The following is a 26041-nucleotide window of genomic DNA, read 5'->3' on the forward strand; positions in this document are numbered from 1 at the left end:
GCTGATCCATGCCATCAATATTCAAGCCGGTGGATTGCACCTTTCTTGATACCTTCAAGCCTCTCCTCAAGTACTTATTCATTTAAAGATTCAATTTGAACACGACAAAATCGACTTTATTGGATTCACTCACGGCGAGGATAGTTCCTTCAGAATTGACAGTGACAATAAAACCAGGTCTGATTTAATAAATGGGTGAGAGGATGAAATCAGTGTTCGTAAAATGTGCTGGAAACTTAAAATCCAATCTTAGTGGCTTAGTGCTGGATTGAAAATCCATGAAAGGCCTGGATAGAGTGGATGTGGAGAGGATGCTTCCACTAGTGGGAGAGTCTAGGACCAGAGGGCACAGTCTCAGAATAAAAGGGCGTTCCTTTAGGAAGGAGACGGATGGGGCGAATATCTTTTGTCAGAGGGTGGTGAATATGTGGAATTCTTTGCCACAGAGGCTGTGGAGGCCACAAGCCACACCATCTTTAAGACGCAGATTGATAGATTCTTGATTAGTACGGGTGTCAAGGGTTATGGGGAGAAGACAGGATAATGGGGTTAGAATGAATGAATGGATGAATGAATAAGTTTATTGGCCAAGTAGTCACATACAAGGAATTTGCAGAAGACTGGTGAGAGAGGAGGGAGATGGGGAGGGTATTACTTTATGTTGATTGCTTATGTTGGCCTTTATAACAAGAGGAGTCGAGTATTAACTAGCAAATAGGTCCTTCTGCAGTTGTACAGGGGCCTAGTGATACCACACCTGGAGTATTGTGCGCAGTTTTAGTCCCCGAATTTGAGGAAGGACATTCCTGCTATTGAGGGAGTGCAGCGTATGTTCACAAGGTTAATTCCCGGGACTGTCATATGTTAAGTGAATGGAGCGGCTGGGCTTGTATAGACCACTGTGTTAACATATAGACCACTTGAAACATATAAGATTGTTAAGGGCTTGGACACGCTAGAGGCAGGAAACATGTTCCCAATGTTGGGGGGAGTCCAGAACCAGGGGCCACAGTTTAAGAATAACGGGTAAGCCATTTAGAACGGAAACACTTTTTCCTCACAGAGAGTTGTGAGTCTGTGGAATTCTCTGCCTCAGAGGGCGGTGGAGGCCGGTTCTCTGGATACTTTCAAGAGAGAGCTAGATAGGGCTCTTGAAGATAGCGGAGTCAGGGGATATGGGGAGAAGGCAGGAACGGGGTACTGATTGGGGATGATCAGCCATGATCACATTGAATGGCGGTGCTGGCTCGAAGGGCCGAATGGCCTCCTCCTGTCCCTATTATCTAAAATTGGAGACAATATTAATCCCCAAGAAATGAGGCAACGTGGGATCCTCATTCAACTCCAAAAACAAGACAGTCCCATTCAAAAACCCCGTGTGAAGAAGGGTCTCGACCAGAAACGTCGCCTTCTCCTTCTCCCCAGAGATGTTGCCTGACCCGCTGAGTTACTCCAGCATTTTGTGTCTACCTCCAGTTTAAACCAGCACCTGCAGTTCCTTCCTGCACAATCCCGTTCAAAATGTCAACTTAATTCACCGAAGATGGACTCTGTCTGCAATAAAGTGTTTCATCTGAAGAGGGGCCCTGTAATAGCTCCCTCGAGTGTGTTCATCTTTTGCAGTGAAAATAAACGCTGATGGCTCATCCATGGGCTGCTCAATAGCCACTCAGCGCTACTGCCGAGATGGGTTGCAATCGACTTAATCACACATGAAAGTCTCCATGAATCTTCACAGAGGGACATCGACTGCGTGACCCGCCTGCCCGCACTCTCAAATTAAATTTCAACAACTGAGGCAGGGGTTGGCATAGTGGCACAGCGGTAGTGTTGCTGCCCCACAGCGCCAGAGACCCGGGTTCCATCCTGACTACGGATGCTGTCTATAAGGAGCTTGTAGGTTCTCCCCGTGAGTTTTCTCTGGATAAAAAAAGTTGCCTCTCAGGTTCCTATTAACCCTTCTCTCCCCCCCCCCACCCCCATCTTAAAAATCACTCCATCCCCAACTGTATCAACCTATCACTTAAGGTCACAAAAGTGCTGGAGTAACTCAGCAGGTCAGGCAGCATCTCTGGAGAACATGGATAGGCGATGTCTTGGGTGGAGACCCTTCTTCAGGCTGAATCCCGCTGAATGACTCCAGTGCTTTGTGTATTGGCCAGCATCTGCGGTTGCTTGTTTTACAGCTATCACGGAGCAGCACGGTGGCACAGCGGTAGAGTTGCTGCCCCCCCCCCCATGTTAAATGGTCAGCTCGACATAGATTACAAGACCTACACCAAACCCAAACCAATTAGGAGCAGACGAGGGCATTCGATCCAATTTGTGATCCCAGCTACAAAGACAGTTGTGTACAGCAATTCGTTCTTCCCCCGCACACACAATTAAAGCATGGAATAATCTCCACCCAACTATAGTTAAACTAAATTTAAAGTAGCTATTTCTTCCCAATAACCCTTTCTGGCTTAAGCTCTCCCTTCACCACCTCCAGTTTCAATTCCATTTGGAATATTTTGGAGGACCAAGAAGCAAGAACCACAGCCCCAGAGACCCGGGTTCCATCCTGACCACGGGTGCCGTCTGTACGGAGTTTGTACCTTCTCCCCGTGACCAAGTCTTCAGTCTGAAGAAGGGTCTCCACCCGAAACGTCACTCATTCCTCCTCTCCTGAGATGCCGCCTGCCCCGCTGAGTTACCCCAGCATTTTGTGTGTATCTTTGCACCCTCCCACACTCCAAAGACGTACAGCTTTGTCGGTTAATTGGCTAGAGTAAAATGGTCCCAGCATCTTATAAAACGGTGTGTAAATAAGGAGCAAATCTTGCACACAGCAGGTTTAAACACACGACCTGAATGAAATTATTATCTAGGAGGTGGGAGTGAATTTCATCGCCTGCTGTCACAGGCACTCCAGTTAATCACATTCTTCTGAGTCGGCACAGAGGGCTCTGAATGTGCATGCATGAAATGTAGATTATTGACCTCAATGAGATCGTTTTCCAATTGAAATTGGCTTCGGGGATATACAACAAGCTGCCCTATCTTTTTTTTTTTCTTAAAAGGTTATGGATTGATTGATTTTTTAAATGAAGAACATAAACGAACGGCAGCAGAAATCTCAGCGCGATACCTGCATTGTGAACAGGTGCCGCAGGAGGTGAGAAGAAATCCACACAGTTGGGACCCTGGTCATCGAGTCATAGAGTGATACAGTGTGGGAGCAGGCCACTCGGCCCAACTTGCCCACACCGGCCAACAATGTCCCTCTAAATGGCCTGTCTTAAGAAACATTTAGACAGGTACATGAATAGGACAGGTTTAAGGCCCTGTCCCACTTGGCTATTTTTTCGGTGACTGCCGGTGTCATATCAGTGTCGCCCAAAGATTTTGAACATTTTTAAAATCCAGCAGCGACAAAAAAAATGTCGCGACACTTGAAAAAACAGCGCACGTCAATACGTCATCACGCGGAGCCACGCCGCGAATTAGTCGGTGACCTGATACATCAGTCAATGATGCCAACAGTTGCCGAGAAAAAAAAACGCCAAATGGGACACGCCCTTAAATCTGTCCTATCCATGTACCCGTCTAAATGTTTCTTAAGCACTGCAATAGTCCCAGCCTCAACTACCTCCACCGGCAGCTCGTTCCTTAAACCCACCACCCTTTGTGTGAAAAAGTTACCCCTCAGATTCCTATTAAATCTTTCCATCTTCACCTTAAATCTGTGTCCTCTGGTCCTCGATTTCCCCTACTCTGGGCAAGAGACTCTTTGCATCTACCCGATCTATTCCTCTCATGATTTTGAACGCCTCTATAAGATCACCCCCTCATCCTCCTGCGCTCCATGGAATAGAATCCTCTGGTAGCATTACTAAACTTATTGCATGGGAATCACTCACTTAAAGAGGTGGTCTGAATGCTGCTCTTGTACAGTGGCTTGGAGTGGCCCTCTGGCTATGTCAATCTAATTAAAACTGAGCAGACAGATAAACAGAGATGGCTAAACGTGCCGGGAAAATGCATTGCATTTGTATTTTACGCAGAAGAGGAATGGGATCGATCCAATTCATTAACAATGCAAAAGCACCAGGAGAGGGGTCACTGCCCTGTTTCCACCAATCTTTCCCCCCGTCACACACAAGGAGCACAAGACACACACCATGGTATGCAGATGCCCAGATGTGTGTTCAGCTCTGGCCGAACAACTTCTAATCTTATGTGTGGACTTGATAACGATACCACTAGCAGCCTTGGAGGGCATCTACCACACACGGTGCCTCAGGAAGGCCGTCAGCATCCATAAAGGCTCCTCACACCCTTGTAATGGACTGTTCGAACTCCTACTTCCTGGCAGACTACGCCCGAAATTCCAGACTCAGGAACAGCTACAATCCCAGAGCTATAGCGGCTCTGAACCGGCCCTGCTGAGTGCCCTCCACCCCCCTGGACTGTCCCCCTCGAATGGTCACGTCACACAGACACATCTGCACTTTAGTCTGTTTTGACTGTTTTAATGTTCTTTGTACAAACCATGTTCTCGGGGTATCTAAATCTAAATTTTATTAGTTATTTAAGTTATGACATTGGATGGAAGCTGCATACCTAAATCTCGTTGCACTTACATGCAATGACAATAACATATATTATTATTATTAGAAGAAGGAGAAGCAACAGGAGAGATTTCAAACAGTGAGAGGCTCGGATAGAGTGGATGTGGAGAGGATGTTTCCACTCGTGGGAGAGTCTAGGACTAGAGGTCAGAGCATCAGAATAAAAGGACTTTAGGAAGGAGATGAGGAGGAATTTATTTAGTCAGAGGGTGGTGAATCTGTGGAAGGCTGTGGAGGCCAAGTCAATGGGCATTTTTAAGGCGGAGGTTGACAGGTTCTTGATTAGTACGGGTGTCAGGGGTTACGGGGAGAAGGCAGGAGAATGGGGTTGAGAGGGAGAGATAGATCAGCCGGTGCAGAAAATGACAACATTCTCAAGGGGTTGGACAGGCTAGATGCAGGAAGATTGTTCCCGATGTTGGGGAAGTCCAGAACAAGGGGTCACAGTTTAAGGATAAGAGGGATGTCTTTTAGGACCGAGATGAAAAAAACATTTTTCACACAGAGAGTGGGGAATCTGTGGAATTCTCTGCCACAGAAGGTAGTTGAGGCCACACAGTTCATTGGCTATATTTAAGAGGGAGTTAGATTTGGCCCTTGTGGCTAAAGGGATCAGGAGGTATGGAGAGAAGGCAGGTACAGGATACTGAGTTGGATGATCAGCCATGATCATATTGAATGGTGGTGCAGGCTCGAAGGGCCTCTACTCCTGCACCTATTTTCTATGTTTCTATGTAGACCTGATGGGCCAATTGGTCCAATTCTGCTCCTGAACTTAACCCTGTCCTGGGTTCTTAGTAGAGAGCTGCCCAGCATTATATCAGGCCCTTCAGCCCATCTTGTCCTTTCTCCCAACTAACAATGATCTATTCTACAATTTCCTTGATAATCAGTCCCTTTGTTCTGCTTTCACACCTTATACTTCCTTATCTATGTGCCTCCCACTTCCCTGACATCAGTCTGAAGAAGGTTCCTGACCCCAAACGTCACCCATTCCTTCTCTCCAGAGATGCTGTCTGTCCCGCTGAGTTACTCCAGCATTTTGTGTCTATCTTCGATTTAACCCAGCATCTGCAGTTCCTTCATAGAAACATAGAAAATAGGTGCAGGAGGAGGCCATTCGGCCCTTTGAGTCAGCACCGCCATTCACTTGACTTCCACTGCCCTCTGTGGCAGGGAATTCCATAAAATCACAACTCTCTAGGTGAAAACGTTTTTTCTCACCTCAGTCTTAAATGGCCTCCCCTTTATTCTAAGACTGTGTGGCCCCTGGTTCTGGACTCGCCCAACATTGGGAACATTTTTCCTGCATCTAGCTCGTCCAGTCCTTTTACAAGTTTCTATAAAATCACCCCTCATCCTTCTAAACTCCAGTGAATACATTCCTACACATCTTGTCCGGGCCAACCAAGTTGGCATACTGAGCTAGTTCCATTTGCCTGCATTTGGCCCTTAGCCCTCCAAAACTTTCCTATCCATGAAAGGATATAGAAAGGGTGAATGCACAGAGTCTGTTTCTCTGGGTAGTGAGATCCAGAACCAGAGGGCTTAGGTTTGAGGGGAAAGACTCAATATGAATCTAAGGGACATCTTTTTCCACACAGAGGGTAGGGGAGTATATGCAATGGGTGCCAGAGGAACTAGTTGGAGCAGGTATAATAACAACTTAACATGAGCGATACAAGGAACTGCAGATGCCAGTTTACGGGAAAAAACTAAAAGTGCTGGAGTAACACAGCGGGCTTCTCCATGGATTGTCACCTTGTCGTGGTGGCACAGGCCTCCTCCAACTCTGGAGACATCCATGGTCAAGTCAGCCATGACCAAAGGGGGGCATAAGAAGAAGATTTCAGCAGGGCAGGCAACTTCTCTGGAGAACATAGAAACATAGGAATTAGGTGCAGGAGTAGGCCATTCGGCCCTTCAAGCCTGCACCACCATTCAATATGATCATCCAACTCAGTATCCCGTACCTGCCTTCTCTCCATACCCTCTGATCCCCTTAGCCACAAGGGCCACATCTAACTCCCTCTTAAATATAGCCAATGAACTGGCCTCAACTACCCTCTGTGGCAGAGAGTTCCAGAGATTCACCCCTCTCTGTGTGAAAAAAGTTCTTCTCATCTCGGTTTTATAGGATTTCCCCCTTATCCTTAAGCTGTGACTCCTTGTCCTGGACTTCCCCAACATCGGGAGCAATCTTCCTGCATCTAGCCTGTCCAACCCCTTAAGAATTTTGTAAGTTGCTATAAGATCCCCTCTCAATCTCCTAAATGTAACGGGTATAGCTTGGACCCAATAGCAGCACAGAATCAGGCAGGTATAATTGGTCATAAACCTTATAACGAGACTGTAACACAGAGTAGTAACACAGGAATGGGTACACCGTACTCACACAGAGGCTCAGGATTGAGCGAGGGCTCCGAAGAGGGGCAGGCAGGAGACGTAGTCGGGGTAGCGGAAGGTCCGGTAACCAGGAGATCCAACACACGATGCAAACAAACCAGCGAGGGACAGACGAAAGGAGAGTCGAAGTCAGGCAGGAAGTCAAGGAGCCGTTGCAGGGATACACCAAACAGCCCAGGAGAGAGGCAGACAGAAACCAGGAGGTACGGGACGAAGGCCGTGGTCGGGGACAGAAGGCTGAGGTGATATCCGGGAAGACGACAGGACGGAATGGTCAGGGGCAGGCAGGTTCGAATCCGTGTAGTCAGTCGGGAAATCGCTGGAGAGTCTTGCATGAATGCTGAGAACAATCTGGCACTGTGTGAATGGTGAGGAGAGTCTATATACCGGGTTAATTGGTGATCAGTGGCAACAGGTGAGGAGAGTTAGGCTGATGAGAGGGGAGTGGCAGGCAGGCAGGTGAGGAGAAGGAGGGACCGGTGGAAAAGTACTGGGAGGTGAAGTGGATGAGAATGAGGAGAGGGCAGACTGTGACCTCGGCTTGTGACCCTTCTGCGGACTCTGAAGAACTCTATGCCTCTCTGAATTTTATATACCTCAAAAGCCTTACTAAAATCTCCTTTCCACCCTGCCTCTGTCACTTTAAGGCTATGCCCTCTAGTATCTGAATGATGAGGAACATTCACCTCGTAACTAAAACCCATGCAAATCAATATAGGTTTTATATATGTTCAAAATGAGATCCCAGGCATAGTTCACTCACCGTTAATTAGAGAAATAAACATGGTCACAATAAAAGAGCAGCTGCAAGCTGGCAGTTTTCATGTTTAATCTTGCAGCATGCTGAAGGATGTGTCAGGTCTGAAAATAAATCTGCTTTAAGACCATTCACAGATTTATCCCCAACCCTGGGTAGGAAATGTTAAGAGGGAAGACATACACAATAAAGCTGGAGTAACTCAGCGGGACAGGCAGCATCTCTGGAGGGAAGGTATGGGTGACGTTTCGGGTCCTCGACCTCCAGAGATGCTGCCTGTCACACTGAGTCACTCCAGCTTTTTGGGTCTATCTTTGGTTCAAACCTTCCCGTACATGGTTGAGAGGGATATGGGCCAAACCCGGGAAAATAGGGCTATCGTAGATGGGGCATCGTGGTCGGCACGGACGAGTTGGGCCGAAGGGCCTGTATCCATGCTGTATGACAATAGACAATAGACAATAGGTCAGGAGTAGGCCATTTGGCCCTTCTAAACCAGCACCGCCATTCAATGTGATCATGGCTGATCGTCCCCAATCAGTACCCCATTCCTGCCTTCTCCCCATATCCCCTGACTCCGCTATCTTTCAGAGCCCCATCTAGCTCTCTCTTGAAAGTATCCAGAGAACCGCCCTCTGAGGCAGAGAATTCCACAGACTCACAGCTCTGTGTGTGAAAAATTGTTTCCTCGTCTCCGTTCTAAATGGCTAACCCCTTATTCTTGAACTGTGGCCCCTGGTTCTGGACTCCCCCAACATCGGGAACATGTTTCCTGCCTCTAACGTGTCCAAAACCTTAACAATCTTATATGTTTCAATAAGATCCCCTCTCGTCCTTCTAAACTCCAGAGTGCACAAGCCCAGCTGCTCCATTCTCTCAGCATATGACAGTCCCGCCATCCCGGGAATTAACCTTGTAAACCTACGCTGCACACCCTCAATAGAAAGAATGTCCTTACTCAAATTAGGGGACCAAAACTTCACACATTACTCTATGATTCTGTTGGGGAATCTGTCTGATCTTTTGAATGCTGTCACTGGAACTTTCCACCCACCTGTCCGCACCTTCTCCTCGCCCCTAGGCTGATGTTGTGGAGTCCCACTGTGTGAGATACTCCACACCGTCCACTCTGGTGCTGTAGAAAGAAGCCTGACCAGAAACATCTCCATCTGTTTTGGCAACAGCTCTGCCCAGGACAGGAAGCGCTCTGCAGAGAGTAGTGCGTTCGGCCAAACGCACCATGGGAACTACACCCCCCCCCCCCTCTTGCAGGACCTATACACCAGGAGGTGCCAGCAACATTATGGGGGACCCCTACCACCCCAGCAACAGACTGTTCCAGCTGCTACGGTCAGGCAAACGCCTCCGCTGTCACCCAGCGGAAACAGAGAGGATGAGACGGAGTTTCTTCCCACAGACCGTCAGGACTGTAAACTCCGATCTCACCAGAGCGTAAATACTGTTGTGTCTTCTTATTTTAATGTAAATACTGGTTCTGTTCTGTTGTTTTGCACAATCCCGCAAGCATCTCACTGCACATCTTGTATGTGTCTATAAAGTTGACTTGACTTGACTTGACCTGCATTCAGAAACCTGCATGGTAGACCTGCGAATGCTTCAACAGATTACAACCTGCAACAACTGGCTACAGCAACAGATGCGCCGCGGGAAAGCGTTTTACCGCGACGCATCACAGCACGGATTGGGAACGGCTCCAGTTGTGGACGCAGCCCAGACCATCGCACACACCAACCTCCCTCCCATTGACTCCATCTACACCTCACGCTGCCTCGGCAAGGCCAGCAGCATCATCAAGGGCCAGTCTCACCCCCGGTCACTCCCTCTTCTCCCCTCTCCCATCGGGCAAGAGGTACAGAAGTGTGAAAATGCACGCACACACTCCAGAATCAGGTCTGAAGTCTGAAGAAGCGTCTCAACCCAAAACGTCACCCATTCCTTCTCTCCAGAGATGCTACCTGTCCCGCTGAGTTACTCCAGCATTTTGTGTCTACCTACAGATTCAGGGGCAGTTTCTTCCCAGCTGTTAACAGGCAACTGAACCATCCTACCACAACCAGAGAGCTTTACACTGAACGTTATTCCCTTATCATATATCTCATTGGTATGAGCTACTATCTACCTCATTGGTGACCTACGGACTATCTTTAATCGGACGTTGCTGGACTTTATCTTGCACTAAACATTATTCCCTTAATGCTGTACGTACGCACTGTGGACGGCTCGATTTTAATCACATATAGGTTAGTTTAGTTTAGAGATACAGCGTGGAAACAGGCCCTTCGGCCCACCGAGTCCACGCCGGCCAGCGATCCCCGCACATTAACACACATTAGAGACAATTTTTTTACACTATACCAGGCCAATTAATCTACAAACCTGTACGTCTTTGGAGTGTGGGTGGAATCAGGCAATAGGTGCAGGAGTAGGCCATTCGGCCCATTGAGCCAGCACTGCCATTCAATATGATCATGGCTGATCGTCCAAAACCAGTACCCCATTATGGCTTTATCCCCATATCCCTTGATCCCCTCAGCCCCGAAGAGTTAAATCTAACTCTCTCTTGAAAACTCGGAGATCTGGGAGAAAACCCATGCGGTCTTCGAGGCAGCACCGCCCATTCACTGTGATCATGGCTGATCATCCCCAATCAGTGCCCCGTCCCTGCCTTCTCCCCATGTCTCCTGACTCTGCCATCGTCAAGAGCCCTATCTAGCTCAGCTCTCTCTTGAAAGTCTTGCTGAACATTGAGAAACCAGTTTTTCCGCTGACCGATTCGCAGGCGACAACAATGCTTTTCACTGTACCTCGGCACATGTGACGATAAACTGAAGTAATACTAAACAGACATGGCACGTTAGCAATGACCTAGCCAGACAGAAGCTGCGGATCCCACTATACGTGAAACTGTAAACGCATCCTCTTGAACAGAATAGTTCACCCTTCACAATACTGTTGCTCAGGGAATTGCAGAGAATACAAATGAATCTTCTTGCATGGCAGATGGCAGGCGATTAAAATGTATTACGGTTCATCTCCCAGAAATAACACAGTATAAATACTGACCCTGCAGTGATGTTGATTCCAATCCATGTACCAGATCTGCCTCAACCTCACTAATCCAAGCCGCACGTTTCTACTTTGCAAATTCTTCTTAAAATGAATTAGAGCCCTTATAAAATGCTGAGGAAATCACAAAGTGCAGGACAATAGACATTAGGTGTAGGAGTAGGCCATTTGGCCCTTCGAGCCAGCACCGCCATTCAATGTGATCATGGCTGATCATCCACAATCAGTACCCCGTTCCTGCCTTCTCCCCATATCCCCTGACTCCGCTATCTTTATGCCCCTGTCCCACTTAGGAAACCTGAACGGACCCCTGTGGAGACGTTGCACCCCACCCAAGGTTTCCGTGAGGTTCCCGGAGGTTTTTGTCAGTCTCCCTACCTGCTTCCACTACCTGCAACCTCCGGCAACCGCCTGCAACCTCCGGGAACCGCACGGAAACCTTGGGTGGGGCGCAAAGTCTCCAGAGGTTTCCGTTCAGGTTTCCTAAGTGGGACAGGGGCAATAAGTGTCCTATCTACCTCTCTCTTGAAAGTATCCAGAGAACTGGCCTCCACCGAGGCAGAGAATTCCACAGACTCACAACTCTCTGGGTGGAAAAAGTGTGTTTCCTCATCTCCGTTCTAAATGGCTCACCCCTTATTTTTAAACTGTGTGGCCCCTGTTTCTGGACTCCAGTGCTGGAGTAACTCAGCGGGTCAGGCAACACCTCCGGAGAACACAGATAGGTGATGTTTCTGGCCGAGACCCTCCCTCAGTCCCGCTGAGTTACTCCAGCACTTTGTGTCTCTCTTCATAAACCTGCATCAGCAGTTCCTTGTTTCCACATTAAAAATCCTTGTTTTAACAAAGCATCTCTTTGTGCTTGAGGCATGTCCCTGAACTTCTCAGGTCAGGGTTGGATTGAGTCGAGGTGCCCTGTGCAACCAGCCATCAATGAGCAGCTATTTGAACTTGGCCACTCTTAACTTTTTTAAAAAAAATGAGTTTGCTTAAAAAACTAGTGTCTAAACTAAACTAAGCAGGCAGATTTTTATGCAATGAACACAATTAAATTTCACAGTCGTCGTGTTGGGGCTTGAACTCATGACACCAGATGAATAATTCACGGTGTTGGGTACCAGCCCAGTAGCTTCACCACTCTGCCACCATAGCGAGGGCATGCCAACAATTTGCCGTTGAACATGACATCAGTATCATTAATTTTGTTCCAGTTCTTGTAGCCAGTTCTAGGAAGGATGTGACTACACTAGAAAGCTATGGGCTGGAAAGATTCACCAGGTTGTGGCCTGTGTTTGCGGGCCTGAGTCAAATAGAGAGGTTTAGATAGAAACATACAGTCGCAGAGTGAGACTGCGGGAGAAACAGGCCCTTTGGCCCAACTTGCCCACACAGGCCAACATGTCCTAGCTACATTAGTCCCACCTGCCTGCGTTTGGTCCATATCCCTCCAAACATGTCCCTGTCAATAGACAATAGACAATAGGTGCAGGAGGAGGCCATTCGGCCCCTCAAGCCAGCACCGCCATTCAATGTGATCATGGCTGATCATCCAACTCAGTATCCTGTACCTGCCTTCTCTCCATACCCCCTGATCCCTTTAGCCACAAGGGCCACATCTAACTCCCTCTTAAATATAGCCAATGAACTGTGGCCTCAACTACCTTCTGTGGCAGAGTATTCCAGAGATTCACCACTCTCTGTGTGAAAAAAGTTTTCCTCATCTCGGTCCTAAAAGATTTCCCCCTTATCCTTAAACTGTGACCCCTTATTCTGGAGACAATAGGTGCAGGAGGAGGCCATTCGGCCCTTCGAGCCAGCACTGCCATTCATTGTAATCATGGTTGATCATCCACAATCAGTACCCCATGCCTGCCTTCTCCCCATATCCCTTGCTTCCGCTAGCCCAGGGGTGGGGGAACCTTTACATGGTGGAATGCTGCATTCAGTTAGCTGTAATCTACTAAGGCCACATCCAAGAAACTTCAATTAGATATACTTCAAAATCTACAATATTTTGTTAAAATAGCCCTCATGACTTACTAATATTTGAATTGTGGCCGTCAGCATTATTTCATTGACACTTTTTTTACTCTTTGGTATTTTAAATAAGTTCATTTTAAGATTAAAATAAAAATAATAAAAGACGAACAAAAGCATATTAATAAAAATAAAAGTTAGACACAAATGCTGGAGAAACTCAGCGAGTGAGGCAGCATCTATGGAGCGAGCAAAATGGGCAACGTTTCGGGTCGAGACCCTTCTTCTGGTCTGTTTTTCATCCTGATCTCCATAGATGCTGCCACACCCGCTGAGTTTCTCCAGCATTTTTGTCTACCCTAAACTAGAATGCACATTCTTTCTTATATTCCAAGATCAGGAAAATTGGGATTCCGCCAGTCCCTTATTTATTTGTCAATCCTCTAATTAATTTTCGAACGATAAAATCAAACTGCAAATGCTTTTACTGTAAGCAGCATATGTTCGGCAATAACGGAATAAGCATCTGGAGGATATTCTGACCTAACGACATACTGCGATGCATGCATTTAGGAGCAGGCTTTGCAAATGTCTCCTATTAAAGAAACACATCATAATAGACAATAGACAATAGGTGCAGGAGGAGGCAGGTGCAGGAGGAGACCATTTGGCCCTTCGAGCCAGCACCGCCATTCAATGTGATCATGGCTGATCGTCCACAATCAGTACCCCGTTCCTGCCTTCTCCCCATATCCCCTGACCCCGCTATCTTTAAGAGCCCTATCTAGCTCTCTCTTGAGAGTATCCAGAGAACTGGCCTCCACCACCCTCTGAGGCAGAGAATTCCACAGACTCACAACTCTGTGTGAGAAAAAGTGTTTCCTCGTCTCTGTTCTAAATGGCTTACTACTTATTCTTAAACTGTGTGGCCCCTGGTTCTGGACTCCCCCAACATCGGGAACATATTTCCTGCCTCTAGTGTGTCCAAGCCCTTAACAATCTTATATGTTTCAAGTGGTCTAATGTTTCAAGTGATCTATATGTTAATACAGTGGTCTAATATTCAACTAATTATCGCAGACACCTGTACCACTGACTGTAAATAACACCAAGTTAGCAGCTGAGGTTATATTGCAGCAAGTGTAATTTTAGAGATATAGCGTGCAAACCTGCCCTACAGCCCGTCGAAACAACGTCGAATATCGATCACCCATTCAAGCTGGTTGCTCACACATTGGAGATACATTGTAGAAACAGGTCCCGTGGTCGACTGAGTCCGCGCCGACCAACAATGGCTCCTTACACCTGCATTATCCCACACACTGGGGACAATTTACAATTTGACAGAAGCCAATTAACGTACAAACCTGCACGTCTTTGGGATGCGGGAGGGAACCCGCGCGGTCACAGGGAGAACATGCAAACTCCACACAGACAGCACCTGTGGTCAGGATCGAACCCGGGTCTCTGGCGCTTTGAGGCAGCAGCTCTACCCGCTGCGCCACTGTGACATTGAAGCTGAACGAGTCCCATCTCATGTCGGAGGAGATTTCATTCGTCTGATCTCCGGCTACTTTGAGCATTTTCTCAATAGAGCCACATGTTTACACATTGGTACGTGGACAGGGCAGGTTTGGAGGGATAAGGGCCAAAGACAGGCAGGTGGGACTAGTGTAGCTGGGACATGTTGGCTGGTGTGGGGAAGGTGGGCCAAAGGGCCTGTTTCCACGCTGTATCACTCTACGAGTCTATGGGCAAAGATACCCAGTCACACAACCAAGGGCAGCATGTTGGCGCAGTGGTAGAGTCACTGCCTTGCACCAGAGCTTTCAGCGCCAGAATCCCGGGTTCGATCCCGACTATGGGCGCTGTCTGTACGGAGTTTGTACATTCTCCCCGTGACCTGCGTGGATTTTCTACGTGATCTGCGGTTTCCTCCCACACTCCACCAGAGACGTACAGGTCGGTAGGTTAATAGGCTTGGTATAAAATGTAAATTGTCCCCAGTGTGTATAAGGATAGCGTTAGTGGTCAGTGCAGACTCGGTAGGCCGAAGGGCCTGTTTCCACGCTGTATCTCTAAACTAAACTAAACCAAACGCACGCGATGGCTTGCATCCATTATTGCAGCCCTGGGGTGTAAGCACCTACCTTGATAATGGAATTGGAAGGAGCCTGGCTTTCGGAGTTGGATGCTTTGGAAATGGATAGAGAGTCGATTGCTCGGGCTGCGAATCACCTGGCCTTTCATCAAGATGGACTCGTTGGCAAGAACCGTCGGACCGTCTCCATCCAGTGCTTCAATGGTCAGCGTCTCCCCCTCCGACACGTTGATGTTCTTCACCTGTGGACAGATCGCACAGAGAATATTGACACAAGATGGCCGTTTAGTTTAGTTTAGAGTGCCAGGGGTTAGAAACATAGAAAACAGGTGCAGGAGGAGGCCATTCGGCCCTTCGAGCCAGCACCGCCATTCATTGTGATCATGGCTGATCGTCTCCTATCAATAACCCGTGCCTGCCTTCTCCCCATATCCCTTGATTCCACTAGCCCCTAGAGCTCAGATAGCTAACCTGATCTGATCTGATAGCTAACTCTCTCTTAAATCCATCCAGTGACTTGGCCTCCACTGCCCTCCGTGGCAGGGAATTCCACAAATTCACAACTCTCTGGGTGAAAACGTTTTTTTTTCTCACCTCAGTCTTAAATGACCTCCCCTTTATTCTAAGACTGTGTGTGTAGCCCCTGGTTCTGGACTCGCCGAACATTGGGAACATTTTTCCTGCATCTAGCTTTTCCAGTCCTTTTATGTTATGGGGTTATGAGGAGAATAGGGTTGGGAGGGAGAGATAGGTCAGCCATGGTTGACTGGCGGAGTGGACTTGATGGGCCGAATGGCCTAATTCTGCCCCTATCGCTTATGACTTCATGAACAGCAGCAAAGCCATGACATTTATGGATTTTGTCCTCCAGTAGAACACACGTTTAATTTTGACAAGGAACACATGATGATGATAACTTTCAAATTACATATTAGTTAAATACAAATTCAATGACTCAGTTTTCCTGGCAGTGGGCTGCGTTTATGAAGACCCACTGGATGCAAATTTAGGTTACAGCGTGATAGTCTGATTTAATTTTTGTCTTCTTACAAGAGCAGGCTGCGGAACAGATTGGCCCAGTGCAAACTCTAACCAAGTACCCAAAGAACAGCTAAACATCCCAACCAGCCGATTCTGGGTTATGGGTATAGTGCCAGAGAATCATAGTCACAGAGTGAGACTGCGGGGGAAACAGGCCCTTTGGCCCAACTTGCCCACACTGGCCAACATGTCCCACCTACACTAGTCCCACCTGCCTGCGTTTGGTCCATATCCCTCCAAACCTGTCCTATCCACGTACCTGTCAATAGACAATAGGTGCAGGAGTAGGCCATTCGGCCCTTCGAGCCAGCACCACCTTTCAATGTGATCTTGGCTGGTCATCCCCAATCAGTACCCCGTTCCTGCCTTCTCCCCATATCCCCTGACTCCACTATCTTTAAGAGCCCTATCTAGCTCTCTCTTGAAAGTATCCAGAGAACCGGCCTCCACCGCCCTCTGAGGCAGAGAATTCCACAGACTCACAACTCTCTGTGTGAAAAAGTGTTCCCTCGTCTCCGTTCTAAACGGCTGACCCCTTATCCAACTACATAGAACAGTACAGCACAGGGACAGGCCCTTCGACCCACAATGTCTGTGCCGAACATGATGCCAAGTTACACTAATCTCATCAGCCTGTCCGTACATTCCCTGCATATCCATCTGCCTATCTAACAGTCACTTGGCACCCACAGTCGTCTCTGCCTCCACCACCACCCCTGGCAACACGTCCCCACTCTCCACCCCCCTCTGTGTAAAACACTTGCCCTGCACATCCCCTTTAAGTTTTCCTCCTCTCTGCTTTAAGCTGCGACCTCCAGCCGTGGATATTTCCATCCTGCAAACATACGACTCCAGACATGCAGTGTGGAAACAGGCCCTTCCCCCCAGCTAGGCTGTGCGGACCAGAGATCGCCCCGTACACTAACACCCTCCTACACATGCACGCTGGGGACAATTTACAAATTTCCAGAAGCCAATTAACCTGCAAACCCGCACGTCCTTGAGATGCGGGAGGAAACCGGAGCACCCGGAGAAAACCCACGCGGTCACTGGGCGAACGTGCAAACTCCACGTGGACAGCACCCGTACTCAGGATGGGACCCGGGTCTCTGGTGCTGTGAGGCTCTGGTGCAGTCCTAGCAGTTGTTTGACGTGACTTCAAAATCGGCAGACAAATACCAAACTTGTTTGAACATACTTCACTAAAACAGTCCCCTGTCACATTGAGGCCCTTGGGTAATATCTACACTCTCCAAGTGATTTTGTTTCCATCACTCCAACCTCTGCACTGATAACGCCATCCGAGAGAGCGGGAAATTGTTAGACGTATTAATACTGGGTGTAAAGACAATACACCACTAGGCTGCCATCAAATAATGCCAAGCAAAGATTATTAGGATTAGCTCTGTGTCGGAAGGAACTACAGATGCTGTTTTAAACCGAATAGAGACACAACTCTCTGTGTGAAAAAGTGTCCGTTCTAAATGGCTTACCCCTTATTCTTAAACTGTGGCCCCTGGTTCTGGACTCCCCCAACATCGGGAACATGTTTCCTGCCTCTAACGTGTCCAATCCGTTAATAATCTTATATGTTTCAATAAGATCTCCTCTCATCCTTCTAAATTCCAGAGTGTACAAGTCCCAGCTGCTCCATTCTCTCAACATATGACAGTCCCGCCATCCCGGGAATTAACCTTGTAAACCTACGCTGCACTTATAACTAAATATACTATCAGACAACTATATTACAATGTGTACCAAAGAACTGCAGATGCTGGTTTAAATCGAAGGTAGACACAAAATGCTGGAGCAACTCAGCGGGACAGGCAGCATCTCTGGAGAGAAAGAATGGGTGACGTTTCGTGTCGAGACCCTTCTTCAGACTTAGGATAAGCTTTTCCTGGTGAGGCGACTTCAGACACATTATCTCATGTCATACTCAATTCAGTTTAGTTTATTGTCACGTGTACTGAGGTACAGTGAAAAGCTTTTGTTTCGTGCTAACCAGTCAGCGGAAAGCCAATGCATGATGCCAATCGAGCCATTTACAGTGTACAGATACATGATAAGGGAATAACATTTGGTGCAAGGTAAAGCCAGTAAAGTCCGATCAAAGGTAGTCCGAGGGTCACCAATGAGGTGGAGAGTAGTTCAGGACCGCTCTCTGGTTGTGGTGGGATGGTTCAGTTGCCTGATTACAGCCGGGAAGAAACTGTCTCTGAATCTGGAGGTGTGCGTTTTCACACTTCTGTACCTCTTGCCTGATGGGATTGAACACATTAGAGGCAGGAAACATGTTCCCGATGTTGGGGGAGTCCAGGACCAGGGGCCACACACAGTTTAAGAATTAGGGGTAAGCCATTCAGAAAGGAGACGAGGAAACACATTTTCTCACAGAGAGTTGTGAGTCTGTGGAATTCTCTGTCTCAGAGGGTGGTGGTGGCCGGTTCTCTGGATACTTTCAAGAGAGAGCTAGATAGAGCTCTTAAAGATAGCGGAGTCAGGGGATATGGGGAGAAGGCAGGAAAGGGGCACTGATTGGGGATGATCAGCCATGATCACGTTGAATGGCGGTGCTGGCTCGAAGGGCCGAATCTGCTTTCTCCGACTCCTGCTGTCCTCCTGGTTAATATTACTGATTAATATTACACCTCGTTGTCACCTTCCCCTCAGCTACCAATGAACCGTTCTACATTTCCTTATATAATCCTCTTTGATCTGTCGATTTCACACCTTACCCTTCCATATCTCTGGACTCCCTCTCCACTGACTCTCAGTCTCAGTCTCCCATTCCTTCTCTCTGGAGTTGCTGCCTGTCCTGCTGAGTTACTCCAGCACTTTGTGTCTATCTTCAGTATAAACCAGCACCTGCAGTTCCTTCCTACACAGCCTTGTTCTACATTCTATGTTTATCCTTCTTTGCCTTTCTCCTTGTGACGTCTTTAATCTGAAGAGATTTAATCAATTTGTCTTTTCATATTTAGGCAGCGCTGTCTGCTCTATACCTCCCACCGTTAACATTTAGAGGATTATATTCCTGCTTCTGTGGCTTATCTGGAATACACTTCTATCTGAATAACTGCAACATCAATGATACATTATGTAAATCCTGGAAATGGAAGTGTTATTAAACCAATCTCCAGGTTCTAATCTACAAAAGTCTTGAAACGACCACCATAAACAGGCAGGCGCCTGTTCTAGTTTTTTTTCCGTGTACTTTAGTTTAGTTTAGTTTAGAGACACAGCGGGTAGACAGGCCCTTCGGCCCACCGAGTCCGTACCGACCAGCGATCCCCGCACATTAACACAAGCCTACACACATTAGGGACAATTTAGACAATAGACAATAGGTGCAGGAGTAGGCCATTCGGCCCGTCGAGCCAGCACCGCCATTCAATATGATCATGGCTGATCATCCCCAGTCAGTACCTCGTTCCTGCCTTCTCCCCATATCCCCTGACTCCGCTATCTCTAAGAGCCTGGAGGGAGGTATAGAGCAGACAGCGCTGCCTAAATATGAAAAGACAAATTGATTAAATCTCTTCAGATTAAAGATGTCATAGAAACATAGAAACATAGAAAATAGGTGCAGGAGTAGAGGCCATTCGGCCCTTCGAGCCTGCACCACCATTCAATATGATCATGGCTGATCATCCAACTCAGTATCCCATCCCTGCCTTCTCTCCATACCCCCTGATCCCTTTAGCCACAAGGGCCGCATCTAACTCCCACTTAAATATAGCCAATGAACTGTGGCCTCAACAACCTTCTGTGGCAGAGAATTCCAGAGATTCACCACTCTCTGTGTGAAAAATGTTTCTCTCATCTCGGTCCTAAAAGATTTCCCCTTTATCCTTAAACTGTGACCCCCTTGTCCTGGACTTCCCCAACATCGGGAACAATCTTCCTGCGTCATAAGGAGAAAGGCACAGAAGGAGTAACATAGAACAAGGCCGTGTAGGAAGGAACTGCAGGTGCTGGTTTATACTGAAGATAGACACAAAGTGCTGGAGTAACACAGCAGGTCAGGCAGCAACTCTGGAGAAAAAGAATAGGTGGCGTTTCAGGTCTGAATCCTTCTTCAGACTGGAATCTGAAGAAGGGTCCCGTCCTGATACATCACCTATTGTCTTTCTCCAGATTACAATCCAATACAACACTCCAAAGACGTTGAGAACCAGGGGCCACAGTTTGAGAATAAGGGGTCGGCCATTTAGAACTCAGACGAGGAAACACTTTTTCTAACAGAGAGTTGTGAGTCTGTGGAATTCTCTGCCTCAGAGGGCGGTGGAGGCCGGTTCTCTGGATACTTTCAAGAGAGAGCTAGATAGGGCTCTTAAAGATAGTGGAGTCAGGGGATATGGGGAGAAGGCAGGCACGTGTTATTGATAGGGGATGATCAGCCATGATCACATTGAATGGCGGTGCTGGCTCGAAGTGCCGAATGGCCTACTCCTGCACCAATTGTCTATTGTCGATTGTCCCCAGTGTGTATAGGATAGTGCCAGTGTACAGGGTGATCGCTGGTCGGCAGGGGCTCGGTGGGCCGAACGGCCTGTTACCATGCTGTATCTCTAAAGACTAAAGTCTAAATGAGCAGATGTGTTTGAAGGCCATTTGCCAGTTTTCCCTGCAGGTGGTTTTAAATGAACCAAACACAGCTGGAGCCCTTTTCCTCAGCGATGCAGAAGGCTGAACGTACTTGAATCACATTCATGCCTGTTTACACTTGTCTGAACAATATGTCACCGCATGCATTTGTGTAATAATCCGTGTAAGAAAGAACTGCAGGTGCTGATTTAAATCGAAGGTAGACACAGAATGCTGGAGTAACTCAGCGGGACAGGCAGCATCTCTGGAGAGAAGGAATGGGTGACGTTTTGGGTCGAGACCCTTCTTCAGACTGAGGAAGGGTCTCCACCCGAATCGTCACTATTCCTTCGCTCCATAGATGCTGCCTCACATGCTGAGTTTCCCCAGCATTTATGTCTACCTTCCAGCATTTTATGTCTACCTTGGAAAATAATCCTCCAGCTTCAATAGACAACAGACAATAGACACAGGAGTAGGCCATTCGACCCTTCGAGCCAGCACCGCCATTCAATGTGATCAATGTGATTCAGAACACAAATGAGAAGCAATCGCAAACCAGGCTTTTTTTTATTCTGCTATTTGGATATCTGAGCCTCCTGAACTCCCACTGTACGTGTTTCAGTAGTCTGAACAAGGGATTGGACACAAAACGTCACCTATTCCCTTTCTCCAGAGTTGCCACCTGACTCGTGCAGTTACTCCAGCACTTTGTGTCTATCTTCAGTATAAACCAGCACCTGCAGTTCCTTCCTACACAGCCTTGTTCTACGGTCTATGTTTCTCCTTCTTTGCCTTTCTCCTTGTGACGTCTTTAATCTGAAGAGATTTAATCAATTTGTCTTTTCATATTTAGGCAACGCTGTCTGCTCTATACCTCCCACCGTTAACATTTAGAGGATTATATGCCTGCTTCTGTGGCTTATCTGGAATACACGTCTATCTGAATAACTGCAACATCAATGATACATTATGTAAATCCTGGAAATGGAAGTGTTATTAAACCAATCTCCAGGTTCTAATCTACAAAAGTCTTGAAACGTTTTTTTGCCTAGTTTAGTTTAGTTTAGAGAGACAGCGAGTACACAGGCCCTTCGGCCCACCGAGTCCGTACCGACCAGCGATCCCCGCACATTAACACAAGCAGACACACAATAGGGACAATTTACACTTGTACCAAGTGTTCAAACTCAAGCCAATTAACCTACAGTCTGAAGAAGGGTTTCGGCCCGAAACGTCGCCTATTTCCTTAAACGTTGCCTATTTCCTTCGATGCTGCTGCTGCACCCGCTGAGTTTCTCCAGCATTTTTGTCTACTTTCGATTTTCCAGCATCTGCAGTTCCTTCTTGAACACTTAACCTACAGACCTGTCCATTTTTGTGCCTAGCTCCGGGGTAAACCAGCATTTACCAGTTCCTTCCTACACATACAACCCACATGAAGAGTGTAGGAAGGAACTACAGATACTGGTTAACACCGAAGATAGACATAGAAGTCTGCCAGTTGACTATCAGTATAGAGACAGTATAGTTTCCCATGGTTCACTGTCTAGGGACGATGGTGGAGAGACTCAACAACAGTGTCACCTTCCTGGGCTTGAAGATCTGTCTTGGACAGTGTAAAGGGTGGCTAACATGCCTTCATCTCCTCCCGATTGGACAATTGCAACTCACTTCTCCTTGGCATCAGCTCCATCTACATCAACCAACTCCAACTGGTCCAGAACGCAGCCGCCCGACTCATCACCCACACCAAATCCTGGCATCACATCACTCCAGTCCTCAAACAACTTCACTGGCTTCCCATCTCCCACCGGATCAACTACAAAATCCTGGTCCTCACCTACAAAACCCTCCACCATCTGGCCCCCCCCCATATCTCACTGACCTCCTCTCCCCCTACCAACCCTCACGGTCCCTCAGATCCACATCAGCCGGTCTCCTCTCCATCCACAAGTCCAACCTCCACAGTTTTGGGGACAGAGCCTTCTCCAGGGCAGCTCCCAGGCTCTGGAACTCCCTCCCCCAACTGATCCTCAATTCCGTGTCCCTCACCATCTTCCAGACCCGCCTCAAGACCCATCTCTTCACCTCTGCCTATCCTTATCCCCACGTCCCCCTCCCTTTTCATCTGTGCTTGAGTTGCCTCATATTGTGTTTTGTATTGAATTCTGTCTTTACTTTGTGTACTAGTCATGTCTCTACTATTTATTTCATTCCCCTTACATGTTTTTCCTCTACCTGCTAAATTTTTGTAAGGTGTCCTTGAGACTCTTGAAAGGCGCCCATAAATAAAATTTATTAATATTATTATTATTAACTTGAGGCCTGGATTGCTTCAGAGGGAGAACAGGAGGGAAGAGACAGAAGCCCTAAGACTTTTGCCTCCATCACAGTGAGGAGGTGCCTGGTGAACTCACTGTGGTGGATGTTAAATTTGTGTTAATTGTGTGTTTTTTATTATATGTATGACTGCAAGGCAACAAAATTTCGTCCAGACCGAAAGGTCTGAATGACAATAAAGGATACTTTGACTTTTGACTTTGACAAAGTTAATCTTAGCCCGATACAGCAACACATTGGACAGGAATATCCACGACAGGAGCAGGTAGCTTTGTGTGGGCATATTCCTGGTCCAAAATGTCACCTATCCATGCTCTGTCCAAGCCAATTATCCCATAAACAGCTAGAGGCAGGAAACATGTTCCCGATGTTGGGGGAGACCAGAACCAGGGGCCACGCAGTTTAAGAATATGGGGGTAAGCCATTTAGAACGGAGATGAGGAAACACTTTTTCACACAGAGAGAGTTGTGAGTGTGGAATTCTCTGGGAGGCCGGTTCTCTGGATACTTTCAAGAGAGAGCTAGATAGGGCTCTTAAAGATAGCGGAGTCGGGGTATATGGGAAGAAGGCAGGAACGGGGTACTGATTGGGGATGATCAGCCACGATCACATTGAATGGCATTATACGTCAGTCAATGATGCCGGCAGTTGCCGAAAAAATCACCAAGTGAGACAGGCCCATAACATTTTGTGTCTATCTTCAGTGTAAACCAGCATCTGCAATACTGTATTTCTTAGTTTAATTTAGTTTAGTTTACAGATACAGTGTGGAAACAGGCCCTTCGGCCCACTGAGCCCATGCAGACCAGCGATCATCTGCACACTAGTTCTAGTGGTAATTTGCAGAAGCCAATTAACCTACAAACCTGTACTTCTTTGCGGAAGGAAACTGGAGAAAACGTGGTCACGGAGAGAACGTACAAACTCCGTACAGGCAGAACCTGTAGTCGGGATCGAACCCGGGTCTCTGGCGCAGTGAGGCAGCAGCTCTACCGCTGCGCCATCCTGCCACCCCTAAACGTTCCAGAAAATCTTTTTACCTTAGTGCGGCACGGTGGCGCAGCGGTAGAGTCGCTGCCTCACAGCGCCAGAGACCCGGGTTCGATCCTGACCACGGGTGCTGTCTGTACAGAGTTTGTACGCTCTCCCCATGACCTGCGTGGGTTTTCTCCGGGATATTCCACACACCAAAGACGTGCAGGTTTGTAGGTTAATTGGCGTCGGTAAAATTGTAAATTGTCCCTAGTGCGTGCAGGATCGTGTCAGTGTGCGGGGATCGCTGGTCGGCGCGGACTCAGTGGGCCGAAGGGCCTGTTTCCGCGCTGCACCTCTTAAGTAAACTCAACTTTTGCCTCAGAGCTAATTTCACATCACTGTTGGTTTCTCCTTCCTAATCTATGATTTTCTGCTATCATATTTGAGAGAGAATTAAATGCCAAAGCTGACATTATTTGTTCAGTTAAATTATTCATTCCTTTTCTCGTTTAATGACTGCTAAGTATTTCTGAGTCGTCTCAGCCCTCCAGTTAGTATGTTCCGTCTCCATTGACTGGGGCAACTTTCATTTGCACGGCAAACTCCTTCTTCTGAGAATTAATGGTCAACATATGAACTAAAGACTCACAGGGGGCCAATTGGCAAACTCTCTCTAATTTAGAAACATACTTGGCCCCCCGAATACTATTTATAACAGCTGGTTTACTCAGAATGTGTTTTTATCAGGAGACTTATAACCCCAAACCATTTGGTCTTGGAGTGAAAAACCATTTATCTATTTTTCCATCTTTCTCCTCAGAGACTGGCCACATAGGATTTCATCCCAATTAATTTTCAAGGCACTTAATTACTTATCTCTGATGCGCTCTCTGAAGCAGCCAAATATATCTTCAGGAACACTGCCAGTTTTAATAATAATAATAATAATAATTTTATTTATAGAGCACTTTAAAAACAAACATAGCTGCAACAAAGTTACACAGAAAAGCTGGAGAAACTCAGCAGGTGCAGCAACATCTATGGAGCGAAGGAAATAGGCAACGTTTCGGGCCGAAACCCTTCTTCAGACTGATCGGGGGTGGGGGTAGGTGGGGACAAGAAAGGGAAAAGGAGGAGTAGCCAGAAGGCTGGAGGGTGGGAGGAGACAGCAGGGGAGCTGAGGAAGGGGAGGAGACAGCAAGGACTAACAAAATTGGGAGAATTCGATGTTCATGCCCCGGGGGTGCAGACTCCCCAAACGGAATACAAGGTGCTGTTCCTCCAATTTCGGGTGCTGCTCGCTGTGGCCATGGAGGAGACCCAGGACAGAGAGGTCGGAGGCGGAGTGGGAGGGGGGAGTTGAAGTGCTGAGCCACCGGGAGGTCAGCTTGGTTATTGCGGACCGAGCGGAGGTGTTCGGCGAAACGATCGCCCAACCTCCGCTTGGTCTCACCGATATAGATCTGCTGACATCTAGAGCAGCGGACGCAATAGATGAGGTTGGAAGAGATGCAACAAAGTGCTGTACATCACTAATCATTGACAAAAAAGTTAATACACACCAAAAATAACAATCAAAAGAAATAGTAGGAAAAGACATGTAAAATAAAGAAACATCAAAAACACCAAAAACAGAAGCAAAGCCTCAGGCATGGTCAAAAGCCAGGGAGTACAAATGTGTTTTAACACTGGATTTGAAGATGGACAGTGAGGGGGCCTGTCTGATGTGCAACGGCAGGGTGTTCCAGAGTGCCGGAGCAGCAACAGAGAAGGCTCTAACCCCTCTGAGCCTCCGACTAGACCTCGGTACCTCCAGGAGCAGCTGACCAGCTGACCTGAGGGACCGGGCAGGAGCGTATGGGTGGAGCAGCTCAGAGAGGTAAGGCGGGGCGAGCCCATTCAGAGATTTAAAAACAAATAACAGTATCTTAAAATGAACTGTTTTGATTGTTTATGTGTGGGGAAGGAACTGCAGGTGCTGGTTTAGACATGAAATGCTGGAGTAATAGCCCAGTCCCACGGTACGAGTTCATTCCAAGAGCTCTCCCGAGTTTAAAAAAAAATCAAATTCGTGGTAAGCACGGAGAATGAACGTAGCGGGTACGTCGGAGCTCGGGGACGTCTCTTAGCGGCTCGTAAAACGCTAACGG

At 47.5% G+C, this 26041-nt stretch overlaps 1 protein-coding gene across 1 annotated transcript in view; it reads right to left on the reverse strand.

Annotated features, from left to right (window-relative positions):
* LOC129710855 (seizure protein 6 homolog) overlaps positions 1-26041 on the reverse strand; it is a 381323-nt gene that overhangs the window by 92207 nt on the left and 263075 nt on the right. Inside the window, exon 4 of the mRNA XM_055658139.1 lies at positions 14991-15183. Coding sequence (XP_055514114.1) covers positions 14991-15183 — 193 coding nt within the window. The remainder of the gene's footprint in view (positions 1-14990; positions 15184-26041) is intronic.

The sequence above is a fragment of the Leucoraja erinacea genome, chromosome 28 (assembly GCF_028641065.1).
Source record: "Leucoraja erinacea ecotype New England chromosome 28, Leri_hhj_1, whole genome shotgun sequence".
NCBI classification, from domain to species: domain Eukaryota; kingdom Metazoa; phylum Chordata; class Chondrichthyes; order Rajiformes; family Rajidae; genus Leucoraja; species Leucoraja erinaceus.